Genomic DNA, 17,629 nt, shown 5'->3' with positions numbered 1-17,629 from the left:
GGCATGTGGTAGTAACTAAAATAAAATAAAATACTTAAGGGTAAATTTAACCAAGGAGTTAAAAGATCTGTACACAGGAAACTAAAACATTTTTAAAAACTAAGAAAACACAAATAAATGGAAAGCTATCTTGTGTTGATAAATTAGAAGAATATTATTAAAATATTCATAGTACCCAAAGCAATCTGCAGATTCAGTGCCATCCCTATCAAAATTCCAATGTCATTTCTTATAGAAATAAAATAATCCTTAAATTCACATGCAACCATAAAAGGCCCTGGCTAGCCAATACAATTTTGAGCAAAAAGAACAAAGCTAAAGACATCCAGGCCGGGCGCGGTGGCTCAAGCCTGTAATCCCAGCACTTTGGGAGGCCGAGACGGGCGGATCACAAGGTCAGGAGATTGAGACCATCCTGGCTAACACGGTGAAACCCCGTCTCTACTTAAAAAAATACAAAAAACTAGCCGGGCGAGGTGGCGGGCGCCTGTAGTCCCAGCTACTTGGGAGGCTGAGGCAGGAGAATGGCGTGAACCCGGGAGGCGGAGCTTGCAGTGAGCTGAGATCCGACCACTGCACTCCAGCCTGGGTGACAGAGCGAGACTCCGTCTCAAAAAAAAAAAAAAAAAAAAAAAAAGACATCCAGTCCCTGATTTCAAAATATATTATAAAGCTAATATAATCAGAACAATATGGTGCTGACATAAAAATAGACACATCAACTAATGTAACAGGATAGAAAACCCAGAAATAAACCCATGCATTAATAGTCAATTGATTTTTGACAGAGTTGTTAATAATACATAATGAGGAAAAGACAGTCTTTTCAATAAACTGTACTAGGAAAATTGGATCCTTATCTCACACAGTATAAAAAATCAACTTAAAATGGATTAAAGTCTTAAATATAAGATCTGAGACTGTAAAACAACTACAAGAATACCTAGAGGAAAAGCTCCATGACATTGATCTAAGCAATGGTTATTTAGCTATGACCCCAAAAGCACAGGTAATAAAAGCAAAAATAGGGGCGACGGCTCACACCTATAATCCCAGCACTTTGGGAGGCCGAGGCAGGTGGATTGCCTGAGGTCAAGAGTTCAACACCAGCCTGGTCAACATGGTGAAATCCTGTCTCTAGCAAAAAAATACAAAAATAGCTAGGCATGGTGGCACACGCCTATAATCCCAGCTACTTAGGTGGTTGAGGTAGGAGACTTGCTTGAACTTGGGAGACAGAGATTGCAGTGAGCTGAGATTGCACCACTGCACTCCAGCCTGGGTGACAGAGCAAGACTCCACCTCACAAACATAAAAAATAAAAATATAAATAAATAAATAAATGCAAAAATAGACAAATGGGATTTTAGACAAAATACAAAGCTTTTGGACAGAAAGGAAACAATGAACAAAGTGAAGAGATAACCCATAGAGGGACAGAAAATGTATGTAAATCATACATCTGATAAGGGAGTAACATCTACAATAAATAAGAAACTCAAACAACTCAATAGCCAGAAAATGAATAACCCAATTAGGAAATGGACAAAGTGGGCCGGGCACACTCACTCTTGTAATCTCAGCACTTTGGGAGGCCAAGATGGGCAGATCATCTGAGGTCAGGAGTTCAAGACCAGCCTGACCAACATGGAGAAACCCCATCTCTACTAAAAATACAAAATTAGCTGGGAGTGGTGGCACATGCCTGTAATTCCAGCTACTTGGGAAGGCTGAGATAGGAGAATCGCTTGAACCTGGGAGGCGGAGGTTGTGATGAGCCAAGATCGCGCCATTGCATTCCAGTCTGGGCAATAAGAGCAAAACTCCATCTCAAAATAAAATAACATAAAATAGGCAAAGTGGCCAGGCGCAGTGGCTCACGCCTGTAATCCCAGCAGTTTGGGAGGCCGAGGCAGGCGGATCACTTGAGGTCAGGAGTTCGGGACCAGCCTGACCAACAAGGTGACACCTCATCTCTATCGAAAAATACAAAATTAGCCGGGTGTGGTAGCTTGTGCCTGTAAAGGAAAAAGGAAAGGAAAAGAAAGGAAAGTAAAGGAAGGAAAGGGGCAAAGCATCCGAAGAGACATTTCTCAAAAGAAGACATTCAAATGGCCAACAGGTTCAAGAAAAAAAATGCTGAGTACCACTAATCATTAGGAAAAACAAATTAAACCACAATGAGATATCATCTTACATCTGTTAGATTAGATGTTATCAAAAAGACAAGAAATAAGTGTTGGTGAGGATGCAGAAAGAAGAAAACCCTTGTACAATGCTGGAGGGAATGTAAATTAGTACAACCACTGTATTGGTCTGTTCTCATGCTGCTAATAAAGACATACCTGAGACTAGGTAATTTATAAAGTAAAGAGGTTTAATGGACTCACAGTTCCACATGGCTGGAGAGGCCTCACAATCATGGCAGAAGGTGAAAGAGGAGCAAAGGCACCTCTTACATGGCAGTAGGCAAGAGAGCATGAGCAGGGGAACTGCCCTTTATAAAACCATCTTTTCTTATGAGACTTATTCACTACCATGAGAATGGCATAGGGTGGCCCACAATTCCATTACCTCCCACCAGGTCCCTCCCACAAAACATGGGGATTATGAGAGCTGCAATTCAAGATGAGATTTGTGTGGGGATACAACAAAGCCAAATCAACCACTATGATAAATAGTATGGGGTTTCCTTAAAAAACTAAAATTAGAACTAAACGACTATATTCCACTTCTGGGTATATATCCAAAAGAGATCAATATGTCATATCAGTATGTCAAAAAAAATACCTGCACTCCCATGTTCATTGCAGCACTTTTCACAATAGCCAAGATATGGAATCAACCCAAGGGGCCATCAATGGATGAATGGATAATGAAAATGTGGTGTATATATTTAACGGAATACTATTCAGCCTTAAAAGAGAAAAAAATCCTGCCATTTGGGACAACATAGATAAATCTGGAAGATATTATACTAAGTGAAATAAGCCAGGCATGAAAGAAAAATACTGCATGATCGTATTTATATATGGAATCATAAAAAGTCAAACTCATGGAAGTAGAAAGGGCCGGGCATGGTGGCTCACACCTGTAATCCCAGCACTTTGGGACGCCAAGGCAGAGGATTCCTTGAGCCCAGGAGTTCAAGACCAGCCTGGGCAACATAGTGAGACCTCATCTCTACAAAAAAAAAAAAAAAAAAAATTTTTATTTGATTTGGTTTGATTGATTTTTTGAGACAGACTCACTTTGTTGCCCAGGCTGGAGTGCAGTGGCACAACCTCAGCTCACTGCAACCTCCGCCTGTCAGGTTCAAGAGATTTCATGCCTCAGCCTCTGGAGTAGCTGGGATTATAGGCACGCACCACCATGCCCGGCTAATTTTGTATTTTCAGTAGAGACAGGATTTCACCATGTGGGCCAGGGTGGTCTTGAACTCCTGACCTTAGGTGATCCTCCCGCCTCGGCCTCCCAAAGTACTGGGATTACAGGCATGAGCCACTGCGTCTGGCCAAAAAGAGGTCTTTAAAAAGAAGTAGAAAGGAGAATGATGGTTACCAGAGGCTTAGAGGGTGGGGTGGGGAATGAGGGAGAGAGAAGGGGAAGTTACTGGTCAAAGGGGTTCCAAGTTTCAGTCAGACAAGAGGAGTAAGTTTTGAGATCTACTGCACAGCACAGTGACTATAGCCAATAATATATTGCATACTTCAACATAACTAAAAGGGTAAATTTTAAATCTCTCACCATAAAAATTGTAAGTGAGGTGGTAGATATGTTAACTGGCTTGATTTAATCATTCCACATGTGTACACAGATCAAAACAGCACACTGCACCTCAGAAATGTACACAATTATGATGTATCTATTTGAAACAATATTAATAAAATTTTCAAAGAAAAAAGATTATTTGATGGCATAGGAAATTCCAGTTACATACAACATAATCCCAATTGTTTAAAATATATCATTATAAAGCTAAGAGCAGATGATCAGGAACACAGATTCTGCAGTCAGACAGACTTAGGTTTAGTCTCAGGTCTACACTGGTTGCTACTGGAGCTTAGATGAGCCTCTCAGCTCTTCAGTTTCATTACTTCCTCATCTGAAAAATATCATCTTCCTCATGAGTCATTATGGAGATTAATGAATGCATATATAACCTACCTATCACCATCCCTGGAACATTGCAAGCAGTAAATAAATATTATTATTATAATGATTGTATCCACATTATAAATTCTTCACATACTGATGCTGTGGGTAATCAGTTCCCAAGAGATCTGAATATAATGACATTCTCTTCATACTAAAATGAACTGGCCATAACATACTCACGCAAAGATTCAGGTAGGAATAGTCTTACCTGCCTTTAAGAGGGCTACCAAAACTGCAAATGCATGTAACCCTTTTACTTAGCAATCCCACTTGCAAGAACATCTCTTACAGAAATGCCTTCACATATGTGAAATAACATTCACTATTCACTTTTGTGTAAGATTTTTTTAAAGACAAATGTACCTTAAAATGGGATAGTGTGCTGCTATGCAAAGATCTCCAAGATACATCATACAGCAAGAAAAGCAAGACGAGTACCAGTATAAGTGAGATGATACCTTCAGTGGAAAATAACTTTACACATTGTGTTTGCATAAGTAAATACTGGAGGAATAACAAAAATCAACACATGTGGTTACTTCAGGGAGCATGAACTGTTTGGGGGAACAGGAATGGGACTTAGACTCTTCGCTGTAAGTCTTTTTATGTTACCTGACTTTTTAAAACTTTCATTGATGTATAATATACACATAGAAAATTGTACATAAGTATAGCACTGAATTTTTTTTTTTGAAACAGATTCTCACTCTGTCGCCCAGGCTGGAAGGCAATAGAACAATCTTGGCTCACTGCAACCTCTGCCTCCCGGGTTCAAGCAATTCTTGTGCCTCAGCCTCCCAAGTAGCTGGGATTACAGGCATGCACCACTACACCCAGTTGATTTTTGTATTTTTAGTAGAGATGGGGTTTCAACATGTTAGCCAGGCTGGTCTTGAACTCCTGACCTCAGATGATCCACCAGCCTTGGCCTCCCAAAGTGCTGGGATTACAGGAGCAAGCCACCACGCCTGGCCCACCACTGAATAAATTTTTAGAAACTGAACACAACTGCATGATCAGGCCTGTTAATGAAGCAGAACATTGCCAACCTCCCCAGAAGTCCCCTTCATGATTACTTCCAGCCTCTCCACTTCCCCAACAAAAACAATCATTTCTAATACGTATTCTTCTGTGTCTGACTTCTTTTGCCTAAATCGTTTGAAGAGTTCTCCATTTTGTAGTGAGTAAATTCATTTCTGGTGCCAGATATTACACTGTAATTTATTTGTAATTTATTTTCCAGTCTACGGTGATGGGCATTTGGGTTGTTTCTAATGTGGCACTATTACAAATACTAACCCTTTTTTTTTTTTTTTTTGAGATGAAGTCTTGCTGTGTTGGCCAGGCCGGAGTGCAATGGTGCAATCTCAGCTCACTACAACCTCTGCCTTCTGGGTTCAAGCGATTCTCCTGCCTCAGCCTCCTGAGTAGCTGGGATTAAGGCGCGCACCACCACACCTGGCTAATTTTTATATTTTCACCATGTTGGTCAGGCTGGTCTCAAATTCCTGACCTGGTGATCCACCTGCCTTGGCCTCCCAAAGTGCTGGGGTTACAGGTGTGGGCCACTGTTCCTGGCCACGAATACTAATTCTATCAATATTTTTGCTCTTATCTTTTAGTAAGCGTATTTTTCTTGGGTTTGAGTTAGTCTATGGTCCTAGCTCATTTGTGGGGCTCAAAGGCACTTTCCTGAGCAACCCTCCAGTAATAATCCTCCTACCTCTTTATCCTCCAAGGGAATGTAGTGCGGGAAGCTGGTCCCAAGCTGCTGAGGAATTAATAACCGGAACTTGTTGTATGCTTCAGAGACAACCTTGGCCACATTGGATTGGAATGGCTGTTTATCAATCAACATGCAGTAATCCTTGATGTCCCAGATCTAGACACAACATGTGGGTTAGTGGCCTCACACCCCTTGACCCAGAACCCAACTCACTCTGTGGGCTCCTCCCAGAACATTCCTCTTCATTTGGTGGGGGTGGGGGGTAGTTCTTACATCTCTGAGATGCCTCACCACTAGGGCCAGAAAGGGCCTTAGGGATCTTCTAGGCCAGACTCATGGATTAGCAGGCAGGAAGGGTGTGACCAGCTCAAGGACAGCACACCCCTGCCTCATGTCTTGCCACAAGGCACAAAATCAGCTCCTGAGACAGCTGATCCTAGATTAGCCACACGACTGGGGGATGAGGGAGTTGGAGAAGACAGTGATGGAGCATGGAATTCTCCGGGGAAGGCTTTTTGAACCAAGTCCCTGTCACTGAGCTTAGCAGAGCAGGAGAGGACTCCTAAGGTAACCCACCCTCCTCCCTGCATTGTTTTACAAATGGAACCAGTACCCAGAGGGAGTAGGAACTAGGCAAGGGCCACGTGCAGCGAAGAGGTGGTTGGACACTTGGCTGGCACCAGCTCCTCAATCTTCCTGCCAGTTCTTCCTCACCTTGATGCATCCTTTACAATCCCCCGTGATGAGGATCCAGTCATTTTTATCAGTGGCCATGGCACCCACAACAACATTTTCATTGTCTAGGTCCACAGGGAACTTCCCCAGCAGGCCTCCGCTCCCGTGGAGGGACCAGGCGTAGATGTAGCCATCCATGCAGCTGCTCAGCAGGGCAGCCGTGTATGGCAGGCGAGGCCTGGTCTGCAGGAAGATTATCTGAGGAAGACAGGAGGGCCCAGCTCAGCAGGGCTGTGAGCAAGTGTCACATGGTGCTGAGGGATCCCAGCGAGTCACCACACCCACCTGGTCCCCCAATTTCCTAGATGCCCAGTGAAAGTGGTGATGGTGGTCCCACCCTTCCTACCCGGCTGGTGACAAGGAACATCATACTGGACTATGAACTACTAGAGGGCAGGGATTTTGTGTCTTTTTTGTTCACTACTTTGTCCTTAGTAACCACAATGGTGCCTGACACATAATACATGATCAATAAATGTTTATCAAATGAAGGCTTACAAGTTTGATTCGACATAGGCTCAGACAAGATTTTCACAACCTGTAACTCAATTCAAAGTGATTTGGGGAAGGAACTCATTCCCCTTCATGTACATCTATAGTGAAATACCCATATTTTCCAGCCAATCATCAAGAAAGCATTTTAAACAAATTCTTGTTCAAGACTTGTTTTGATCATATGCCTTTTGCTAATTCCCCACTCTGCTCACTTTTCCCTTACATGTCACTCCTGTGGCTCATGTGGGGGCCACAGTGGGAAGTTAGTCTGCATGGCAACCATGAGAAGAACGTTTCTTGCCTGGCACCCAGTAGGAGGCTGAGAGCATAGCCAGGGTGGTAGAGTGAATCAGGCCAGAAAGGGGAAATTGGAAGCTTCCTCACTCCTGCTAACTCAGAACTTTACAGTGTAATAGCTTATGTGTCCCCAAAGCATGTCACCACCAACAACAAAAATCTGGATTATCAAAAATCTCATTGTGGCTCATGCCTGTAATCCTAGCACTGCAGGAGGCTGAGGCGGTTGAATCACTTGAGCACAGGAGATCGAGACAGCCCGGGCAATATAGTGAGACCCTGTCTCTATTTAAAAAAAAAAAAAAGAAGAAGAAGAAGGGGAGGGGTGGGGAGGGAGAAAACAAAAAGAAAAGAAAAAAATCTCAATTATCCTTATTGTCATAGAAATCCGAAACTAGCTGTTCAAACTGCTTCCCACTAGCCCCGATGCCAGGGTCAAAAACCAGAAGTCACTTGTACCCAAAGCTTGATGGCTTCACTGGTGAATTCTACCAAACATTTAAGGAAGAATGAATACCAATCCTTCTCAAACTTTTCCAGAATACTAAAGAGGAGATAACACTTCCTAACTCATTCTATGAGGCCAGCATTACCCTGATATCAAAGTCAGACAAAGACACTATAAGAAAAAAAAAAAAAACTACAGAGAAATATCCCTTATGAACACTGATATTTAAAAATTCTCAAAAAAAATTAGCAAACTGAATTCAGTAGCATATTAAAAGGATTATATACCATAATCAAGTGATATTTATTCCTGGAATGCAAGGATGATTCAACATACAAAACTCAATAAATATAATATACCACTTCACAGAAAAAAGAAAAAACCCACACGATCATCTTAATGCAGAAAACGATTTGACAAAATTAAAAAAATATATGAATAGAAGGAAATTACCTCAACATAATAAAAGCCATATATGAAAAACCCACAATGAACATCATACTCAGTAGTGAAAGACTGAAAGCTCTTCCTCTGGAATTAGGAACACGGCAAGAATGTCCACTTTTGCCGCTTTTATTCAGCAGAGTACTGGAAGCTCTGCCAGAGCAATTAGGTAAAAAAAGAAATAAAAGGCACCCAAACTGGAAAGAAAGAAGTAAAATTATAAGTTTGCAGATGATATTATATGTAGAAAACGCTAAAGCTCCCACACCAAAAAAAAGGGGGCTAATAAATGAATTCAGCAAAATGGCAGGATACAAAGTCAACACATAAAAATCAGTTGCATTGGCCGAGCATGGTGGCTCACGCCTGTAATCTCAGCACTTTGGGAGGCTGAGGTGGGTGGATCACTTGAAGTCAGGAGTTCGAGACCAGCCTGGCCAACATGGTGAAAGCCCATCTCTACCAAAAAATACAAATATTAGCCAGGTGTGGTGGCAGGCGCCTGTAATCCCAGCTACTTGGGAGGCTGAGGCAGGAGAATCGCTTGAACCTGGGAGGCGGAGGTTGCAGTGAGCCGAGATCGTGCCATTGTACTCCAGCCTGGGCGACAGAGCAAGACTATCTAAAAAAAAAAAAAAAAAAAAAAAAAAAAAAAAAAAAAATCTGTTGCATTTCCGTATACTAACAATGAACAATCTGAAAAGGAAATTACAAAAACAATTCCATTTACAATAGTGTCAAAAAAGAGTAAAATACTTGGAAATTAACCAAAAAGGACATTATGCTAAGTGACATAAGCCAGACAAACATATGATTCCACTTACATGAGGTAGTCAAAATCATAAAGACAGAAAGTAGAAAGGGGGTTTCCAGGGGTTGGAGGGAGAGGGGAGTGGAAGTTACTGTTTAATGGGTATAGTTTCAATTTTACAAGATGAAATGAGTTCTGAGAATGGATGGTGGTGATGGTTGCACATTATGAATATATTTACTACCACTGAACCATACACTTAAAAATGGCTTCGATGGTAAATTTTATGTTATGTGCATTTTACTACAAGAAAAATTTTTCAAAAAAAAGAAAAATAGGAATCCCTGAACCAAAAACAAAGGGCAAGTATTTCCCCCATTTTACACAAGTGCTCACTGTACAAAATGTGGGCAGCAAAGACATATGAAAGGAAATTAAAATCACCCACAAAATCCCAGTACCCAGAAATAATCACCATTAAGATTTTAATGTATTTTGGCCAGGCATGGTGGCTCTCGCCTCTAATCCCATCACTTTTGGAGGCCAAGGTGGGTGGATCACCTGAAGTCAGGAGTTCGAGACTAGCCTGGCCAACATGGTGAAACCCTGTCTCTGCTAAAAATACAAACATCAGCTGGGCATGGTGGCGGGTGCCTGTAATCCCAGCTACTCGGGAGGCCGAGGAAGGAGAATCGCTGGAACTTGGGAGGTGGAGGTTGCAGTGAACCAAGATCGCGTCACTGCCCTCCAGCCTGGGCGATGGAGCGAGACTGTCTCCAAAAAAATTTAAATTACATAAATAAAAAAATAGATCTTGGTGAATCCAAAGAAATACACTGCAGCCAGTGGCAGATTTACTGGTGAAGTTCATGAAGCTCAAGGCTAAGTTCAAGTTTAAGTTCAAGGTTCTAGGAAGAATAGAAAGTTCTAGTGACTTTTGTAATTGTCAGATTTGTAAGTTTTGAAATTTGTTTTCACTTTTTTCTCATTCTAAATAAATATTCACTTTTGTACCTAATTTTTTATAATTTTGTGCATTTTTCTTGCAAAAGTTTCAGGCTCCAAAAAACCTAGATAGGCCCCCATATAAAACTATTAAACAGAATGAAGTGGATAGATTATTACATGCTGAGAGGAAACGTTGTCCACCATGAATTGTGAGGTCTGAAAAAAAAAAGCAAACAGCTAAACAATAGTTTCAAATGTTCTCAGTTTTGTCTGAAAAATCAAAACCATAAAAAAAAAAATTTAAGGTGCACACAACTTTCACAGTAGTCATTAACTGTCATTTTAAAGGATATGTTTTACATTTTGTCATAAGCACATTCCAATGATTAAGTATTTTTCTAAAATGTGGTTCCTCATAACTGCACAGAATTCACCAAAGTGAAGCACCACAAAGGCTTCCCATGTCTGAACTGGGGAAAAGCTGAGGCATCCTTCCTAGCCATTCCTTTGCCAGCCCTGGGACGGTGAGAGCAGGTAGGGTGAAGGTGAATGAGTGCCCAGGACTTCGGCAGGAATGGAGAGGGGCGGCCTGCCGAGAGCACAGGGTCAACTGCATGGCCAGCATCCAGCGCTCACAGTGAGGAAAAGTGCAGTCAGAATGGTGGCCCTAGGCAGGACAGAGCCGTGTGGCTGCAAGGGACAGGTAACCAACACTATTCCTTTTGCATTCTGCATCCAGCTCCCTCCAATACATTGTGCTGCTCATTTTGGAAAGAGCTGCTGGACTAAAGGTGAGCATTTCAGTCTCACTCAGCCCAGGAATCCCAGATAGTTTCTCGACCACGGGGGGTTAACGGCCTCCCTGAGGTTCCCTTCAGAAGAAGCCATGGCAGCTACTCACGGGCTAAACTTCATATAACTTGGAGCAATTTTCTGCTGCCTGCCATCTGGTCCTTCCCTACTAGGGAGATGGCCAGGGGCAAGTGCTTCATCTAAAGACTGTCAGGGGCTGGTCGCCATCACTCACGCCTGTAATCCCAACACTTTGGGAGGCTGAGGCAGGAGGATCACTTGAGGCCAGGAGTTCGAGACCAGCCTGGACAACATGGCAAAACCCCGTCTCCACTACAAACACAAAATTAGCTAGGTGCGGTGGCTCACGCCTGTAATCCCAGCACTTTGGAAGGCTGAGGCAGGAGGATCACTTAAGGTCAGGAGTTCAAGACCAGCCTGGACAACATGGTGAAACCCTGTCTCCATTAAAAACACAAAATTAGCCAGGTGTGGTGGCACACGCCTGTAATGCCAGCTACTCAGGAGGTTGAGGCACAAGAATCACTTGAACCCAGGAGATTGAGGTGGCAGTGAGCTGAGATCACACCACTGCACTCCAGCCTGGGCAACAGAGTGAGACTCCATCTCAAAAATAAATAAATAAGTAAAATTAAAAATAAAAACTGTCAGGGACACAGCTGGGCCTGGATCTGCATCCTGGACTCCTTCCTAGTGCTCTTTCTGCCATGCCTCACAGTCTTCCAGGATGGCCAGACAGAAAAAATGGGAAGGAAGACCCAACAGGTAAGATCCCCGCCCACTCCCCGTCAGGTGTCCTTACCCCAGCCCACCCAAGCCTCTCTTCCACTAAGGAAAGGCTGAGATCAGAGGTGACCCAAGAACTCTGGACCCTCTCCAGGGCACCACACTAAAATGCTTCACTCTGCCCACAAGTGCCCCAGACAGAAGGGACCCTGCTGCTCAAGGAGTGGTGCGGGTGGAAGACTGTACACCTTGAAGCCAGGGGTGAGGGTCAGCGTCCAGAGGGGGCACACACACCACACACACACACACACAGCCCTGCCAGCCACAGTGCCTCAAATTTCACCAACAGATGTTCGATCCTTTGCATGTAATTATCTGGCCAAAAATTCAATCAAGATTCATGATACAAATCCTTATTACATGCAGATCACCAAGCCACATAAAAAAACCCAAGGAATTCCCAACAGTGGCAGCACAAAGAGTTAAAAGAACTTGAACTTCAAAAACAAATAGACCTAGAATCAGGCCCTGGCTCTGTCATTTTCTGGCCACAAGAATCTTGGGCAAGTCACTTCACCTCACTGGGCCTATTTCTTCAGCCATAAAATGGGAATAATAATAATAGTACATTCTTTTCAGATGTATTAAACATTCCTTTCACATTCATTCTTTTCAGATGTATTAAACAAAAATCCCTCATAAATAAATAAATAATAATAGTACATACTTCCCAGGGCTGTTTGATGGACAAAATAAAAACAACACATATAGCTGGGCATGGTGGCTTATGACTGTAATCCCAGCACTTTGGGAGGCCAAGGCAGGAGGACTGCTTGAGCCCAGAAGGTCAAGACCAGCCTGGGCAACATAAGGAGACTCCATCTCTGTAAATAATTTTTTTTTTAACCAGCCAGGCACAGTAGCACACACCTGTGGTCCCAGCTATTAATACTCAAAAGGTTGAGATGGGAGAATTGCTTGAGCCTGGGAAGTGGAGGCCACAGTGAGCCGTGATTGTGCCACTGCACTCCAGCCTTGGCAAGAGAGCTGAGACTCTGTCTCGAAAAACAAAAATAACACATGTAAACCGTTAAGTTCATTGTCTGACAGATACTGAGAGCTCAATAAATACTAGTTATCACTGAAACATAATGCAACACAGCAAAAGCTTTCCAGGACTATGTTTCTAATCCTAGGGCTTTATATCTGGAAATAGACAAGAGGTCCAAAATTTATGTACAAGGATGTTCATTGCAATGATTTCTATAGAGGCAAAACCCGGTCACCTAGCCATCCACCAGTGGCAGCGGATGGCTAGACAGACTCTGTGCAGTGTACCCAGAACATGATGTGACTAGTAAAAGGAATGCCATGGCTCTGTAAACCCCATCATGAAGAGATGCCCATGAGGAGTCAGGTGAAAAACAGCAAGTCCTGGAATAATATATGCAATATGATATTATTCGGTGAAGAATATCTATATTTACATATATACCTTCATACATGTATGTACTTGTATATGCACAGAAAAATTCTAGAAGGCTATAACACGTCTTAACGCAATTACCTCTGAAGGCTAAGAAGGGAGCAGCCATTCTTTTACTTTATACACTCGTATAAAGTTTGAATTTTTTTCATAGGTGGTGGTGGTGGTGGTGGTGGTTGTGGTGGTGGTGGTGGTGTTTTGGAGTCAAGTCTCACTGTGTCACCCAGGCTGGAGTGCAGTGGCACAATATCAGCTCACTGCAACCTCCGCCTCCTGGGTTCAATCAATTCTCCTGCCTCTGCCTCCTGACTAGCTGGGGCTACAGGAGCATGCCGCTACCCCTGGCTAATTTTTTGTATTTTAGTAGAGATGGGGCTTCACTGTGTTGCCCAGGCTGGTTTTGAACTCCTGAGCTCAGGCAATCCGCCCACCTCTGCCTTCCAAAGGGCTAGAATTGCAGGCGTGAGCCATCGCACCCGGTCAGGTTTGTTTGTTTAAGAGACAAGGTCTAGCTGTGTTGCCCAGGCTGGAGTGCAGTGGCACAATCACGGCTCACTGCAGTCTTGACCTCGCAGGCTCAAGTGATTCTCCCAACTCAGCCTCCCAAGGAGCTGGGAGCACTGTGCACACTATCAAACTTGGCTCATTTTTTAAATTTTTTGTAGAGATGAGTTCTCATGTTGCCCAGGCTGGTCTAGAACTCCTGGGCTCAAGCAATCCTCCCACCTTGGCCTCCCAAAGGGCTGGGATTACAGGTGTGAGCCACTGCTCTCTGCCTGAATTTTTTTAGTTTTAATTAAGGACATGTATCACTTTCTAATTAGAGGAAGAAAGTATGAGAGACAGACAGACGCAGAGAGAGAGAGAAGTGCTCATTCTCGAACATTCCATGCCAGCTCTCCCATAAGGGCCTTTGCACCTGCTACCTTCTCTGCCTGCATCACCCTCCTTCCAGATAACTGCAGGCCATGTTTCCTCACTTCCTTCAGGCTCTTTGCAGATGCCACCTCCTCTGTGAAGCCCTCCCTGACTAGCCTATTCATAAAACAGCAATGCCATCTCCTCCCATGTCCGTTCTCCCTGCCCTCTTCCCGGCTTTCTTGCCCTCCATTGTCCTCACTCACTCTGTGACATGCCCTTTATTCTATTTGCTGGTTAATTGTCTATCTCGCCCCAACTATAATGACAGCTCCAGAGGTCAGGGGCTAGATGTCTTTCATTCACTGCTCCTTCCCCAGTGCCTGGCATGTAGCGAATGCTAGTGTCCAGACAGCACTAGGTCACCAGCCTGAAAGATCAAGCTTTGAGCCATCTATCTTGACTTCGCAGATTTAAAGGGATGGGACTGTTGGCAATTCTGCTTCCAAGAATCCATCCTCTCGATATACTCACACTAGTGCCCAGAAATGTACATGCAAGAATGTTCAGTGCAGTCCTGCTCCTAAAAGCTAAAAACTGGAACTAACCCACAGACCTATTCATAGAGGACCAGCTTCATAGTTCCTGATACATCCAAGTTATGCAGCAGCGGGCAGTTGTTAAAAAGAATAAGATGGCCGGGTGCAGTGGCTCAAGCCTGTAATCCCAGCACTTTGGGAAACGGAGGCGGGTGGATCACCTGAGGTCAGGAGTTTGAGACCAGCCTGGCCAACATGGTGAAACCCCGTTTCTACTAAAAATACAAAAAGTAGCTGGCATGGTGGCATGTGCCTGTGGTCCCAGCTACTCCGGAGGCTGAGGCAGGAGAATCACTTGAACTCAGGACACGGAGATGCAGTGAGCTGATATTGCACTCCAGCCTGGGTGACAGAGCAAAACTCCATCTTAAAAAAAGAGTAAGGTAACAAAAGAATAAGATGAATCTAAATCCCTCTTATGAAAGTATATCCATGCTATAGACTTATAGAAAAAAACAAATGGCAGGACGTAGCTATCATTTTATATTACTAGTCAAAAAAAAAAAAAGAACAAAGCTAAAGCCAATCTGCTAGCAGCGACTGCTGCTGTTGAGAGTGAGATGGGATAGGGTGAGTGAGACATAGGAGACTTTTATTTTTATTTTTTCATTTACACACACTTCTTTTTTTATTATAAACTAGTATTATTACTTTTAAAAGTTATTTAAAGTATTTTTTTTTAAAGAGAAGGAAGAGGCGGGGTATAATGGTTCACATCTGTAATCCCAACACTTTGGGAGGCTGAGCCAGGAGGATCACTTGAGCCCAGGAGTTCAAGACCAGCATGGGTAGCATAGTGAGACCCCATCTCTACAAAAAAATACAAAAAAAAAAAAATAGCTTGGCATAATGGTGCATGCCTATAGTCCCAGCTACTCACAAGGCTGAGGTGGGAGGATCACTTCAGCCCAGGAGGCTGAGGCTGTAATGAGCTGTGATCACACCATGGCACTCCCGCCTGGGTGACAGTGAGACCCTGTCTCAAGAAAACAAAAAAAAAAAAAGGAGGAGAGAGAAATAATCAGAACCTGGAGGAGAGTGTGTAGCCACTCCTGCTCTCCCTGCCAACACTGCAAAACCCAGCTCTCAGGGCACTGCCCCCTTGTTCTCAAGTCCTGGTCCCTGGAGCTAGATGATGGGGCAGGCCTCCCACACCCTAGCTCAACTATGATTTGTGTCTTCAGGACGGGCAGTCAGTATCAGTGAGGGGTGTCCAGGGTCAGAAAGGGGAAGGTACAAGAGGAAGAACAAAGATGAATCCATACCCAACTCTTGTTAGGTATAAAACACTCTCCCAGTTAACAGGAGGGCATTCTAACTAGAGTCTGGAGATGTCACTTCTCCTACCTCTCTTCCTCTCTGCCCAGAGAGGACACTGCTACCCCCAGTCCAGAGAGAACACTGCTCACCTCCCTAGGCACCCCAACTCCACCTCCTGGGGAACTGATATGGTTTGGCTGTGTCTGCACTCAAATCTCAACTTGAACTGTGTCTCCCAGAATTCCCCCGTGTTGTGGGAGGGAACAAGAGGGAGGGAACTGAATCATGGGGGCTGGTCTTTCCCATGCCATTCTCATGAGAGTGAGTAAGTCTCACGAGATCTGATGGGTTTATCAGGGGTTTCTGCTTTTGCGTCTTCTCGTTTTCTCTTGCTTCTGCCATGTAAGAAGCACCTTTCGCCTCCCGCCATCATTGTGAGGTCTCCCTAGCCATGTGGAACTGTAAGTCCAGTTAAACCTCTTTTTCTTCCCAGTCTTGGGTATGTCTTTATCAGCTGCATGAAAACAAATTAATACAGGAGCTCTCCCCAGACACTGCAGCCCTGGCTCCAGTATCCCAAGCGGCTCCATCCTCTCCAAGACGCCTTCTGGGCACTGGGGAGAATCAGGCCAGGCCCAGAGCCCAGGCCCCCGAGCCCCATCTTAATGGCCCACTCCCCGGCTCATATCCCACTCCCTGGCTGATCACGGCCAACCTTCTCCACCGAGGCACTGGATTGAAACAACATTTTCTTCTGCAATTCTGCTTTTCTTGTTTCATCCTCTTTGTAAATGGACTGTTTGCTGCGGATCTTGCCTGGCTGCATGGATGTGCCAGCAGCACTGGAAGGTTTCTGGAAAGAAAGATGGGCACCCAAGTCACCATGAGGGCGTTTCCCTTCCCCATGGGGGACCAGAGACCAGAGGAAGATGACAAAAGAGCGGCCCTCCCGAGGCCCCGCAGTAGGCACACTGCCCTGGAAAAAGCAGCACTCAGTGGATCCCGGGAAACCTCCACTTTAAGTTCCCAGCAGTTCTGCTAGAGCAAAATTGGGGCAGAGACTTGAGTTTGCCTTTGGGGAAGACCCTTCCTTTGTCCTGGAAGAGACCATCCTGGTTAAAAATGAGGATAAAGGTCGGGCATGGTGGTTCACACCTGTAATCCCACCACTTTGGGAGGCCGAGGCGGGCAGATAATTTCAGGCCAGGAGTTTGAGACCAGCCTGGCCAACATGGCGAACCCTGTCTCCAATCAAAATACAAAAAATTTAGCCAGGCATGGTTGTGCACACCTGTAATCCCAGCTACTAGGGAGACTGAGGCAGGATAATCGCTTGAACCTGGGAGACAGAGGTTGCGCTAAGCAAAGATCACACCACTGTACTCCAGCCTGGGCGACAGGGTGAGACTCCATCTCAAAAATAAAAAATAAAAATAAAAATAAGGATAGAGGGGCAAATATACCTATACACCCATTTCCCTAGAAGATTTGAAAGCAGTGGTCTAACCTCTGATAACTCAAAGATGGTATGAGCGTCTTATGGTCAAGTGTACACATCTTACGGCAAAATTATATCCCAGCAGACCATGTTGGATCTAGGTCTAGACTGCCTTATGCCTAGCAATTATTGTGTGTTTGGGGAAGGTGGTGTTTCTCACTCAAGCCTCAGCTCCTAGGAATGGAAATCAGACTTTGACTGCAAGAACAATCTCACTGGTTCCTCCTGCCCCATACAAGAGATTATTGCACTGATTGTTGGAATGCTGTACTCACTGCTGAAAGTTCAAAGGCGAGCCATCCCCTACAAGTAGGGAAAGAGTAACTCCTCCTTCTCTTTCTCCCTATTCGCCGCAAAATAGAACTGTCAGTCATTCTTGGAAGGGCT

The 17,629-nt window shown here is 44.1% G+C and overlaps 1 protein-coding gene across 1 annotated transcript in view; it reads right to left on the bottom strand.

Moving 5' to 3' along the window:
- Positions 1-17,629, bottom strand: part of EFCAB8 (EF-hand calcium binding domain 8) — a 99,003-nt gene that overhangs the window by 24,106 nt on the left and 57,268 nt on the right. Inside the window, exons 19-21 of the mRNA XM_015457927.4 lie at positions 16,460-16,597; positions 6,599-6,817; positions 5,882-6,040 (exon numbers count right to left, since the gene is read on the bottom strand). Coding sequence (XP_015313413.3) covers positions 5,882-6,040; positions 6,599-6,817; positions 16,460-16,597 — 516 coding nt within the window. The remainder of the gene's footprint in view (positions 1-5,881; positions 6,041-6,598; positions 6,818-16,459; positions 16,598-17,629) is intronic.

This window comes from Macaca fascicularis, chromosome 10, assembly GCF_037993035.2.
Source record: "Macaca fascicularis isolate 582-1 chromosome 10, T2T-MFA8v1.1".
Taxonomy (NCBI): Eukaryota; Metazoa; Chordata; class Mammalia; order Primates; family Cercopithecidae; genus Macaca; species Macaca fascicularis.
The sequence above is the reverse complement of the archived record's forward strand: the minus strand, read 5'-3'. Positions and strand labels throughout refer to the sequence as shown.